Genomic DNA, 12,962 nt, shown 5'->3' with positions numbered 1-12,962 from the left:
TAGATATTTAATTATTATTCTTTTAATCTTTATTTTATTATATGTATTTTTAATATGACATATACAATAGAGGGCATCTTAAGTTCCTAGCCTATTAGGTTACAAGATTAATATTAAAACCAAAACTGCCAATTTGGAAAGGGTAAAAACAACACTACAAAATGCAGGCGCAGCGTAAAAAAATTTTAATCTGCTATCAAGAAAAGCAGTAATAAACAGACCGCTGACTGAGAAACATTGATTAACAGGAAAATTACGCGGATTTAAAATAAAAAATATAGAAAACTTTAAAAATGTTAGCCTTGCAGCTGGTGCTCCAATTCCTGTTCCTTAGCCTTGTGCTAGGTTCGGCACATTTTCGCTATCACAGACGCTATAAATACTCTCCGGAGCTGATAAGCGAACTAAAAGACTTTGAAAAACTGATTCCCACTGTAACCATAGATGAAATCGTCGCCGAGCACATGATTACGGACTCGGGCTTCCGCAAAGCCGCCAAGTTTTTGCGCAGTTCTGATTTCAAGAGGTTGCAACAGCGCATCGAATCTCTGCCAGAAGTTGTGGATCTGATTAATTTCGTGCACCTCAATGATACGATCTTAGGGAAAATTCAAAAACATAGATATCATCACAGAAATAACAACAGGGTACGACGATCTGTTGGTAACGAGATTATTGGAGAGCAGATTATTTTGGTGCTACTTGAACCGATTTTTGAGGAGAGACAGCTAAGTTCTTTCACCAGCTTTGTCCAGGAGGTATTAACACACCTGCCTCGTGATCGTTTTGTGGCTTTGATCAATGAGAAACGACAGAAAAGTTCTATATTTGCTAAATTTTATCAGGCGTTAAAAAGCCCGGAGTTCAAGACTAAATCTGAAGCTGCTTGGGTAAGAGAAATACGAATTTTATGATTAATTATTAATTTTAATCTCCGTTCTTAAATATTTTAACATCAGAACACAACAAATGTACAGAGCGTTGTTCGAGAGCTCTCAGGACATGCCATCAATGCCCAGGAACTCAAAACGATTGGCTACGAAGTCATCTCCTGGGGTCCAGCATAGTGTTAGAAATTCCTTTCAAGTTAAGCTCAATAAAATCAGTGGTAGATTATAAAAAGGTTTAGGCCAAAGTAGTTATATTGGTACAAATATATGTGGCTAATGAAAATTCCAACTAAACTCCATTGATGCCAAAAGACCAAAAGGCCAACCGATAAACGTTAGCCGGAAAAATGCAGTAAAAAGACCTAAGCAAATAATTCAATGTGACAAAAGAGGAAACCGACACAATGCCGGGTTGCATTTCATTTTCCGTATTGATAAATGGAATGGAATATCATGCTTTCGCTCAGACGCACACCTGTCAAAGCCAGACGCACACACATACACATACATACACTGAACACACGGAAAACTCGTGCAATTTAATTTGTCTGCATTTTTGTTGTGGCTATGTTTCCTACCATTTCATGGTGGTTGTTTCAATTATTTTATTGTCGTACGGCGATAGTTTCGAATGCAGTCACTGGAGAATTCTGAAACCAGCCAAAACGACACCCCACACACATATACCATACTATCCTAGTGTAGTATATATACGAAGAACATACACAGCATGAGTTGACACATGAAAATTGCATGCAATTAATTGCCCGCTGGCGTACTTGTACTCCGACTTTGGTTCGAATCGAAATCAATATGCAGACTGGGCAAACAACTGTTATTAGACATGATACGCCATGCAATTTGGCCCCCCTCAGTTAGTGCGCTCTCCCTTCTCAATCCCCACAAAATTCTCAATCCCCAATCCTCTGGTTCAGTCCATTTAATAACGGTCTCGAAAGTAAGTACAGGTCTTAGATGTTAAGCTGGTAGTATTTGCGGGATTCCGTGGTGGCAATACTACGATTTTGCATGCAATACACATCAACGATATTCTTGCGGTACTCCGAGGTGTACATACAGGACTTGATATACTCCATGGGATTTTCCGGCTGGGGATAGAGTGTCGCCAAGCCACGTCTAAAGGCGTACGTGAATATGGCCTCGGCAATCTGTAAGCTGATGCACTGAATCTTTCTCATCGGTGGATAAAAATTGCGTTGTTCCAGATCGCAGGGCCAAACCAAGCCAGCCAATCGCTCCGCTGCCACGCAGAAAGCTTCATCTGGAATGGTGGTAAATCCGGCAAACATTACACCACAACTTATACCAGGCACCATATAGCTACTGGTACAATGACCCGGCTGGTACCATTTGTTCGCATATTTCAGGGGAGGAAGCTTTGTCCCCGAAATGAAGACGCATCGCCCCTTCGTATAGGAAAATGCACTCTCAGCCGTACATTCGGCATTATCGAGGGGTCTTGATAAGGCAAAGATCACAGGTTTTGCGGCGACCTTCTCCATGGCTCTTAGGACATCGGGGGTGAAGCTATTTGGCTGTGAAGAACCACCAACGAGGACATTCGGTTTCAATTCCTCGATGGCTTCCACCAAGCTGGTGATGGGCTCTCGAGGATTGGCAAATTCCAACAGCTCTTCGGAAATATCCGTCCTGCTCATGACCACCAATCCTTTTGAATCAAAGAACCATATTCTCTCCCTGGCCTTCATCTCAATGAGACCTTCTCTTTTTAGCATGGCCATGCACAATCTAGCCATGCCAATATTAATAGCATCTGCTCCATAGAACAGGAATATGTTGGCGGCAAAGAAGACCCTCCTCAATCTATCGCAGACAATAACGCCGGCGAGAGCAACTGCAGCCAGGCACTGGAAATCTACATCCACGATGCACTGGCGATGGCGGTACAGCTCCAATTGTTTCTTAGCCTTTTGGGGCTCAAAATCCTTGCAGAGGATCAGGGCATGTGAACCATATTGCTGCAGGACAGACACAGTAAATTCCTCAAAGAACTTATCGTACAGTTCGTCCGGCGCTCGATGCTCCTTCAGGCCTGTGTATGCTGGATCCTTCAATAGATTCTCGTTGTTTGTGCCCACATCCAGCATGACGGCCAAACAAAAATTCGGATGGATACGTCCATAGAGCACGTTGTGATCAATGTTGGAAAACAGAACTGGCATTTCATCCACACCCATATCACCCAGACTCTGAACCGAAGCTCCATTGCTCACCAGCAGGCAGCGAACGTATCGATACGGCCAATTGGCCAGGATTTGAGGTATATGTCCCAGATCCTTAATGCAGATATATAAACCCTGGCCAATGGAGTGTAGCAACCGATGGAGCTTGAGCAGCTTCAAGGAATCGGTGGCATCCATCATGGGAATATAGTGACCGGGATTGCTCATCAATAGGTAGTAGTAAAGTCGCCTATTTCGCCGCGACAAGTACACCATATACACATACCTCTGCAAGTCGTTCGGGAACATGGCGATGATCTTTGAGCAGGCCAACACTTGTTCATCAATGGTTCGCACTGCCACCGGGAGTAGTCCGTGAATGGATAACACTCTCCTTTCGTTCAGTGTAAAGGCCAGTCCCTTGTTGTAGTTACAGTGGTGAAGCATCCATAGGCCATCCAACCTAGATCCTGCCTGTCGAACGTCCTGCCTCCAGAAGGTATCCATCTGGCGGTTCAAAGTGTCAACGTTTTGGGTCATCTCGAAATCGTTAAGGCACTGCAGCTGATTCTTCGCCGGCGGGTTCTCATCCTTCTTTTCTGCCTTCTTCTTCTCTGCTTTCTTCACACCCTTTAGCTTGCTCGTCATCGGCGACTTCTGCATCGTGTCCTTGGGCAGGACGTCTTATTAGTTTGTGTGTGTACGTGTATGTGTATGTGTGTGTGTGGGATGTGTTAGGATATGTAAGGTATAACAATAACGATATTACAGTCCGAACAAGACCTGAACCAATACTAACAACGATAGGACCGCCTGCTTGTTCATCCCGTTCTCATTTGCATACACTGGGAAAATCAAACGGATATTTGATATTTTATTTTTGGATATTTTTAGTTAATTTTAGAGTTTAAACAAAATGCAACCTTTAGTAGTTTTAAAACTTAAGACTGGCAATAAATGTTATTATTTTAAAAACAAACTAACAACTTTTCCCGCAGTGCAGCAACCCGAACCTTGGACCAAATTCGAGACCGCATTCAGTATCCCCATGCACCACGACTCACCACATCCACATCCGCAGCCACATCCATCCGTCCCACCGGGCATTATGCAAATTGTGTTGCGCACTTTGCGGCGACCTCAAACTCAGAGTGACATCCTAAAATGTCGCCACTTCCGCTACGGATCTAGGCAACCCCCCACTGCCCACCGCCACTCTGTTACCCCCCACCAAACAAGTTTGTCAGAATTTTGATGCAAAATATCAACAATGTCGGAGGAGGGTGAGGGGATGAGGATGATGGTTTTTTGGGGGAACATCAAAAGCCCGCAGACCCTGGCAAAAGTCTTGGCCGCACCTTTTATGCTAAATACGCGAGACAGACGAGACGAGACAACATGGCCAACATTGCCATTTGTGGCCAGCACAAGTGCACTTGGCCAGCGGAATCTTAAGTGGAATGGCAAACGGAGTAATATTTTTTGGTCCAAAAAATGGAAATGGTTGATACTGGAGAATGAGAGAGAGAGCATGGCTGAGCATTAAAAAACAAAAGGAACCGAATGGCCCGGCCATAAGCGGCTTAATTTCCTGGGAAAAATGTCTGGGGTGTATTTGGTGTATTGTCCTGCCGGTGCCACCCAGCCAAACTTCCACATTCCGATAAGACTAACTTAAGCAGCAGCAGCATCGGAGGGTGAGATACAAAAATTTAAATACAGCAAAAATTCCATAACTAATTGGAAGTGGTAAAGAAGGACAATACACTCAGGAAATACGGACTATGAGAGCCATCCGAAATCCAATTATCTACTGAGATGCACAAAACTCTGTGGGAATGTGAGAGGGAATGGTTTTGGATTGGAAGGATATGTGGTGGATACTGGATATGATGATGGAAATGATGGTTGGGTGAATATGCATCACAAGTTCATAATGAAATCAATTTTCAATCAATCGTTCGCATAGCAAAGTAGCAGCCAAAGCAGTTGGCCTGTGTCTCCTCGGGGAGAACTTTTGCTCTTGTTTTGTTTCGGTTTGTTTGGATCCTTGCTCCTTTCTCCTTGGTCCTTGGCCAGTTGGACATTTGCACTTTTTTCGCATTTGCACTTTTTCTCCTCTCTCTTAACTGAGTGTTCTTTTTTGTACCTTTCCTTTTCGGCCACGGATGTGCTACAAATTGAATTTCTGCCGCGGGACACATTAAGCGATCGCCTGCCTACGGCCTTTGGCATTTGAACATAAAAATTTATGCGTTTCGAGCGGGATCGAAATGGGAAAAGTGGGAAAATGGGGAATGGAGAATTGGGAATGGCTGTATGGGAGCTGCAGGTGCCCTGCACAAAGAATGTTTATGCGTCGTTTATACAGAACAATTTGAATATTTTATGGACAAAATTCGATTTCGGCTCCCTCTCTCTCTCTCTCTCTCTCTGTCGTCCAGTACGTGCACTAAAAAAGTTTTGCATATGGAAATTGATTTCCTTTGACCACATACATACATACATATATCTATATATACTCGTATTCGTTGGCACATGCGATAGTCTGCTATAAATACTTGTGCGTCCATGTCCAGTTTTTGGTCATTCACACGCACGCTTAGGCAATCCCGAAAACTCTGGTCAATTCGATGCTTGACAGTTGTCAGGTAAAAGGTAGAAAAAAAGCAAAAAACAAGAAAAATATATTAAAAAAAATGAGCAAAAATACGCCGAGAGCAAACAGAAAAGAACAAAAGTAATTTGCACCTCTAGGAAAAAGTTTCGAAACCTGGCAATTTATATGCACCACGTGATGCTTTTTTAGGACCCTACAAACTGACATATTACACAGGGAGATATTTTAATAAAATAAAAAATATATAAATAAAATAAAATTTAAAGTAGAAATATAAAATAAACGATTATAACGAAAAGATAGATTGATTTATGTAAGTAAATAAGAAACTTTTTGTACTTATATTCCACAAATATATATTTTTTAGATCAAGAGAGCAGCTTTTCTTTAAAGGAAAATATAATATATAAAATATACATATATCATATAATCATAGCTAATATGTTCTTTAAATTTATTAAAAATAAATACACTAAAATATGTTTAAAAATGCCAAATCTGTGAGATTTACCCCAAAAAAAACCTTGATTTTGTTTTTATTTCAGATTTCAAATAAAATTAAAAGCTAAATTTATGCCTTAATCTATATTATCTTTTGCCCCACATATAAGGCAATTAATATTCATACTAACCACTAATTTCTCTCCATGTACGCCTACACAAATAAACGCCGTCCGGCATCTTATTATCAAAATGGTCGAAATTGGTAAAATTTTTAGTTTGAAAAGTTTAGCAGGAGGCCACAAATCAAATCGAATAAACTCCATATGGATTTAGTCGCATTTCCAGCTAAAATATATATTTTCCCCAACCTAATACAGGCAGTTTGGCTGCCATAAAAAATAGTAAAAAAGAGAGGGGGAAAAGAGTGGAAAACCCTTGGGGAAATTGTTGCAGTTTATCAAATGTTTTCGCATCGCATGTCGTGGCCAGTGGATTTTGGCATTTTTATTGAAATTCTCCATTTATTCAGCGCTCTTGGGCATTTAATGAAAGTGTCACACTATTTCACAATTTTTGGCATTAACTATTTTTGTATAATTTATGGGCCACAATGGGTTAAGTTACCGGGAAATGGTGTATAAGCTGGTGTTAGCTGTTGTTCGAATGTGAAATTGAAATGCTCCTGGCGCAGCTCAAATAAATGTCACATGACTGTCGGTGTGCTGCTGTGTTGCTGTTTGCCATTTTTGGCCCGAGGCTTGCACAAAACTGCTCAAAGTGAAAAGTCTTAAATAAAAAATTTATAAGCTTAATAAAAGCGATGCAGCAAACTCAAAAGCGTTGCGAGGAGTGCCAGGACATTTCTGTCGATTCCTTGTTGTTCATATATATATATATATATATATATATATACTGAGCACACACGACAAACTTTCAAATCGGGAGCTACGTGCGTCAAAGCCAAAAAGCCCCAACTTTATATCGCGCTGTTTGCCAGCTTTTTCCCATCCTCCATAGCATTTTTACCCCTGCTTTTACTTTGGCAACTTCAAAAGACTTTTAGCTTATTTTTTAAGTCTCCTTTTTTTGTCGATGCTACTCCTGCTGCTCTCGCCTTTGCTATTTTATTTTATTTAATTTTATTTTATATTTCTTTTGACCAAGTTTCTAGCGCCGTTGCTGCTGTCGTTGCCTATTTAACCGGAATTTAGTGTTTATTTGGTTTATGCCGGAAGTCCTTCGCCCCAACATAAATATCAGAGAAGCAAGTGCAGGCGTGGGCAGGCGAAAATTATGTAATTAACTTGTTGCACGCTTGCAAAATGGTGGAGGGAGAGGGGCGAGAGAAAACTGGCAAAAACTATTCGCAATCTGGGCAAAACTAATCGCATGTATCCGGCAAATAATTCCGCCGCAAACGGAGCCGTATTAGTGGCGAATTAAAGGACCCATAAACACGAAATCAGCGCATGCGAAGCGCTCCCAAGGAGCCAAGTCCGCATAAAAATTGTTAACGGAAGCGAAAATTAATTAAGCCACAGGCCAAGGGCAAAGCACGCACTGCCATGCGATGGTTGGGTTGGGAGGTGGCTAGCTAGCTTGCTGGTAAAGTGGGGCCAGCAGAAAAGCGATGGAAATCGGTCATCTGAGGCTGCTGCTGCTGCTTTTCGCTCTGCAAAAATATTGAACGCCTGCTGGAGACCGTAACGCGCTTTTAGACGTGCTCAAATATTTGCCAAACGTGTCAAAAGCGCTGGAACACTCTGTGCTCTTCAATCTGAAGGATGGTAAGGAGGGAAATCCCCTACTGCTGGGCTATACATCCCTCCCACCAAAAATCCGCAAAAACCCCAATTGATTGAAGGTTGCGCAGGCGGCAGACGGCCGTTGACGATGACCTGTGTGTAAGGACATAATTTCTGTTTTTGTTACGGTTTACTGACATCCTTCGCAAGGGGCAGCAGCAGCAGCAGCAGGAGCGGCAGCAGATGGAAATCAAAGCCGAAACCCAAAAAATTGATTGACAACTGACGGGGAGAAGTCAGCGTGGATAAAGTACACATCGATTGATCTGTCCATCTATAAATAACCCATATCGTAATCAAAACGTCACAGTAAGGGACCAAAATGTCACATATAAATAGGTATTTATTTTAGCTTCCTTCCCATTTATGGAAATCCTTTTTAAATTTTGTAGAATTTTCTGGTTTGAAAGCATGAAAGAAACCTGCAACTTGTTTAAATAAAATCCAATTCAACTTGTTTATGTTGTGTATCTTCCTTGTTTTAAGTATCTAACTAATCTGCTGACACTTCGATTCTGCAGACATGTAACCAATTAAACAACAGTTTTTCCTACGTGCAACTAAAGTGGAAACCAAACTGGGAAAAAGAGAAAACATTAAGTGTGAAACAGATTACAAGAGCAAAAAAGAAGTATTAAGAGGCGGCAGGGTAAGGAGCTGGCAAGAAGTTTTGGGGACAAGGCAAGGCCTGCCAAGGAATCGGGCCTAGACAAGTTAATTTATGGCAGTCAGTGAACCATCCCAGATACTACAGGCAACGTCTGCTGATGCCACAACTCAAAGTGCTCCCTGCTACCCTCCTTTGCTCTACCCCCTTTACGCCTAAGGATTTCCCACCATGCAATCCCTGCAATCGGATTTACTACTCCACCAGAACTCCACCTCCCCTTGTTTTCCTCGTTTCTCCTCTGATTTTCTCTTATTTTATGCTTTTTTTCGTTTTGTTTTCCTGCGCTGCGGCTGTTTGTGCGAAAACTTTTGCTAATTTGCGGTAATGTTAATGCTGAACTTTGCACAAAATTAGTCAAGTTCTTGGCGCGGCTCGACTTGGCGCCGCGGATTAAGCGCCATGTTACGCCAAAAGTGTTAAGTTGGAAATAAATGTTGACACTTGCGGTAAAGCGGAGCTCTTATGCCGCAACATAAACAAAGGGGCGCCTGGCCAAGAAAATCACTTTAAAACACATGCCGTTCGAGGGTAGAAGCCAGGCAGCATGAAATTAACTGGCCTCCACGTCCTGCCAGGATGCACTTCGTCCCTGCAACCTTATAACTTCTCTACCCTCTCTCTCTCTCTCTCACTCTTAGTTGGTCTCAGGTGCGTGTGTACCGCTGACTTGGCCGGACTGCAGTTAATTAAGTCGCCGCCAAGTTGGGCCGACGCCACCTTTATGGCAGCTGAGGTATGCCAGGAGCTCACTGAAGTATTCTGGTGGGGCAAAATTAATTTTTAAGTTCGGTCCGCTGCACACACTTGGAGAAAACTTACATGGGGCTTCCGGGAAAATGGGTTTTATTAATGGGAGTATTTTTAACTAATAATCAAAAAGCTGTGATGCAGGGATTGCCCTGAAAGATGAAGGATCTATGAAGCTTTAAACTTGTTTTCAAATCAAACTGAAAGATGTTGAACCTGTGTAGAACTTCAACTCAATACAAAATCAAATCACATTTTTACACACTGAAATCGATTACTTTTCTATTGATAAACTTTCACTGATCCACGACTATGAACGCAATAATAATTAAACAATTTTAACCAACTTAAAACCTAATTAATTAAAATTTCTTAAAGTGCAGGATAACTGGCCTGGCCAATTGTTTACGGCTACGACCAAAACCGACACCGGCAAAGTTTGAGCCCTCGAAAGTTTGCGCTCCAAATTCATAAAGTGTCATACGTTACGTTACGGGGGAACGGAAAAGCCCGAGACAACTCCTCCTGTAGTCTAGGACAAGTTTTTAATCAAGTTTGTGGGCTTAGTCAAATAATTTATGTAAAAAATTGTGTTGCAACTAAAGTTCGGTACGGGTGACGTTGACGACGATACAATTATTATTGGTTTTCGTTGTAGGCAGAACAATTTACTGCTACTGCGGCTGCGGCTGGTGGTGGTCGTGTAATAAATCAAGCCAAGTGAATAAATCATATCTGGAAATACACAGCCGACAACGACGATGAGAGTGTCACAGTTGACACATGCGAAAGTGAGCATGGGGCATGAGGAGGCATTGGTGGCATGAGGCAAACGGCGACGACGACATGAAATAATGACATGAAAATTGACAATTTTATTCCTACTTAACTTGCTGAATGAGCAAATGAATATATATCAGCCGGAATGTGAGTGAGTTTGAGTGTGTTTTTGGACTATATGGTATGTTCCTGGGACATATGCATGTACATATTTTATGCACAGTTTGACAAGAGCGAGCGAGCTGGAAACGAGAATGAAAACCTGAATGGGTGTCTGAGCGATTGACTAACTGACTGAATGACAGAATGACTGACTGACACACACACAGATGCAGTGACTAAGCGGGTGACATTCCCGCCAGCTGTCAAAGTGTGAATATCACACTCAAACACATACCAGCAAAGAGGGGTTTTCTTTGATTTGCATTGGCGGAAATGCAGTTGTCCAAAATGCCCACAGGAAACCCAACCATTCGGATAATTTACGAGGACGAAGCGGGGGGTTCTGTGGCTTTAAGTCATATTTTATGGCCTAATCGAAGGCTACGAGTCTATGTATTATTTACTACAGCTTTGAGAAGCACTTAAAAGAATATTTATCACCTAACATATAGAGCTTAAAGTCCCATTAATTAAACCTTAATCTCCCAAATTAAAACTCCAATATCTCCACTCATTTGTTACAGTGTTGTGACCTCTCTTAGCTGCACCTCGGTCATGAATTCCCCTCCACCAGCTAAGTGTTAATTTTTTGTTGTTGACTGGCGTTGATTAAATTAAATAATCGGTGGGACAAAATGCTTGTCAGAGTCTGGGCTAGTCTCCAAAGTCTCCAAAAAGCGTTGGACAAAAAAGGTCTCCCATGAAAAGACGACCAGAAGTTCAGAGCCGCTGCAGAAGATCACATCGTCGCTATGAATCGGAAACACCTCTTCATTTTAGTCATTTGCTTTGCTGGAATTTCCCTTTCGATGGGTTTTCCTCACGACGAATTGATCAAGCCGGATAGTGACGAATCGGATGTGAGTGGCATTGGTTTCGTGACCCTCGACGGAACTGCCAGCGATGAGAGTGACGAAAGTGGTCAAGGCAATGCATCCGATGATTTGATTTTCCTGAGTCGCAAGAAGCCAATCGCCTCTAACAACTCCGTTGATTTGAGCGCCTTTGTGGCATTGATTCCGTTGCAAGAAGTCCAGTCCATAGCTGCTCAATATTATCACAATGATGCAGCGTTCCAAAAAGCCTATGGCTTCCTGGCCAGCAATGATTTTGCGGATATCAAACGAAAGATTCTGCATCTCCCTGAAGTAGTGGAGTTCGTCGACTATCTGGGTGCTCATGGCTTGGATGTGATCAAGGTGATGCATTCTGTGGCAGGTGTATTTAAGCCTTCCATTCTGGACTCGACTGTTGTCAACGGTGCGTATGAGTGTTGGTACTTATGGTTCTCACAACCAAAAATCATAAATCTTGTAATTTTTAGAATCCATCAAAGCTGCAACTACCGAAGATGGCAGTTCCTCCACCAGCGAACCACAGACTGGCCTCCATGGCATGGTGGAGAGGGTCCTGGAGATCCTGCCGCAGGACCAACTGTACGCCCTATTTTTCGACGAGTTCGAGAGCAACAAACAGTTTGCCGCCTTTGTTGACAGCATTAGCAGTCCGAAGTTTGCCAAAATTTTGAGCGGTCTGCAGGTGAGTCGGAAAATCCAAAGTCCCCCATGTGGTAATTGTATTTAAAGTTGGGGACACGCTTTGTTTGCTCGCCCGATTCCCGGACTCTGTATTGGGTTTTTTGGGGGGAAAATTGTTTAAAGGAATTCCATTTGAAACGGCCGTCCGCAACTGCCAGGGAGCTCCATAATAATTTTCCCCAAAGGGACGTGAGAAAAATTTCCGATTGCTTTATTGAGTTTTGGCCGTGGAAAAGGTGCAGGTTAAAAGTGGGCAACTTTTATATGCGATTCCGTATACAAATCAACTTCCGTTGATGCCTCAGAATTTTCAAGTGCCACCGCCCGCCTTCTTTTCTTTTTATGTTTTTTCTTATGTTTTTCTTCATCCTCCCCGCGCCTGTTTTTCCAACTGCTTTTTTTTTTCTTTCGCCTCGCTTCTAATTGGCAATTGAGCTGGGCTACGTGAGGCACATATTTATGAAATCAAATCGCCAGCCAGCAGGCAATTTATATTTATTTTCACCCAGTCACCGCCTCCCTCTCCCCGTGCAGAAACCCATATATATTTATATCAGCAATTCGATGGAGAGTGTTTGTGATAATTGATTTCGCCGCACTGATTCACGTTTCATCTTCTGCATTTCAGAACTCATTGCCGCTGCGAAATCTGCTCTTTGTCCTGCACAACAACAGCATCTACGTGGAGAGGATCGTGGAGTCCGTGAAGTCATATTTATCTATCTCCAGTTTTTAATTTGCTTAAGGTTAAGGGATTGGATTTCGAGATATTCTGGTAACTGAAATGCGGCAAGCAACCCAGTCATCATATCAGCATTAAACAGTTTTGAAATCACTGAAATTAGTTATAAATTCTTAGCTAATTTGGCTGATTTTAATGACATTTACATTGCCCCAAAGTTCATCTTACAAACTGGTCCTTCCCTTAACATCTTCTTATCTTTCTAATGTAACTTTCCTATCTCTGCCTACCCCTTCTGCTTGCCACACTTTGCCTACCAGAAGCATATGAAAATGGTCCCTCATTTAGTGAGTAATAAACGGAAAGGGAATCCTTTAAAGACATTCGTTTCTCCTGGTGGCGGGAAATCGATGGCAACTG

The 12,962-nt window shown here is 42.2% G+C and overlaps 2 protein-coding genes across 2 annotated transcripts; one reads left to right on the top strand and one right to left on the bottom strand.

The window, feature by feature from the left end:
• The first annotated feature begins 193 nt into the window (after window positions 1-193).
• On the top strand, window positions 194-12,921 carry LOC108112101. Its single transcript, XM_017221850.1, has 8 exons — window positions 194-890; window positions 960-1,066; window positions 1,826-1,848; window positions 2,697-2,815; window positions 3,017-3,192; window positions 11,047-11,582; window positions 11,647-11,861; window positions 12,489-12,921. The coding sequence occupies exons 1-8, from the start codon at window positions 294-296 to the stop codon at window positions 12,594-12,596; spliced, it is 1,881 nt and encodes a 626-aa protein (XP_017077339.1). The 5' UTR covers window positions 194-293; the 3' UTR covers window positions 12,597-12,921.
• LOC108113054 (NADP-dependent malic enzyme) lies at window positions 1,816-4,071 on the bottom strand. The gene has a single exon (XM_017223484.2). It carries the CDS (start codon window positions 3,755-3,757, stop codon window positions 1,862-1,864), a length of 1,896 nt encoding a protein of 631 aa, XP_017078973.1. The 5' UTR covers window positions 3,758-4,071; the 3' UTR covers window positions 1,816-1,861.
• Window positions 12,922-12,962: the final 41 nt, after the last annotated feature.

Source organism: Drosophila eugracilis, unplaced genomic scaffold, assembly GCF_018153835.1.
Source record: "Drosophila eugracilis isolate 14026-0451.02 unplaced genomic scaffold, ASM1815383v1 contig_90, whole genome shotgun sequence".
Lineage (NCBI taxonomy): Eukaryota > Metazoa > Arthropoda > Insecta > Diptera > Drosophilidae > Drosophila > Drosophila eugracilis.
This window is presented reverse-complemented; position numbering and strand designations above follow the sequence as displayed.

Bases quoted from the DNA above. Each gene is read 5' to 3' on its own strand.
- LOC108113054 (XM_017223484.2), bottom strand. From the start codon at position 3,757: ATGCAGAAGTCGCCGATGACGAGCAAGCTAAAGGGTGTGAAGAAAGCA.
- LOC108112101 (XM_017221850.1), top strand. From the start codon at position 294: ATGTTAGCCTTGCAGCTGGTGCTCCAATTCCTGTTCCTTAGCCTTGTG. The intron at 1,067-1,825 runs GTGTTAGAAATT...CCTCTGGTTCAG, and splicing joins ATCTCCTGGGGTCCAGCATA to TCCATTTAATAACGGTCTCG. The intron at 11,862-12,488 runs GTGAGTCGGAAA...TCTGCATTTCAG, and splicing joins AAATTTTGAGCGGTCTGCAG to AACTCATTGCCGCTGCGAAA.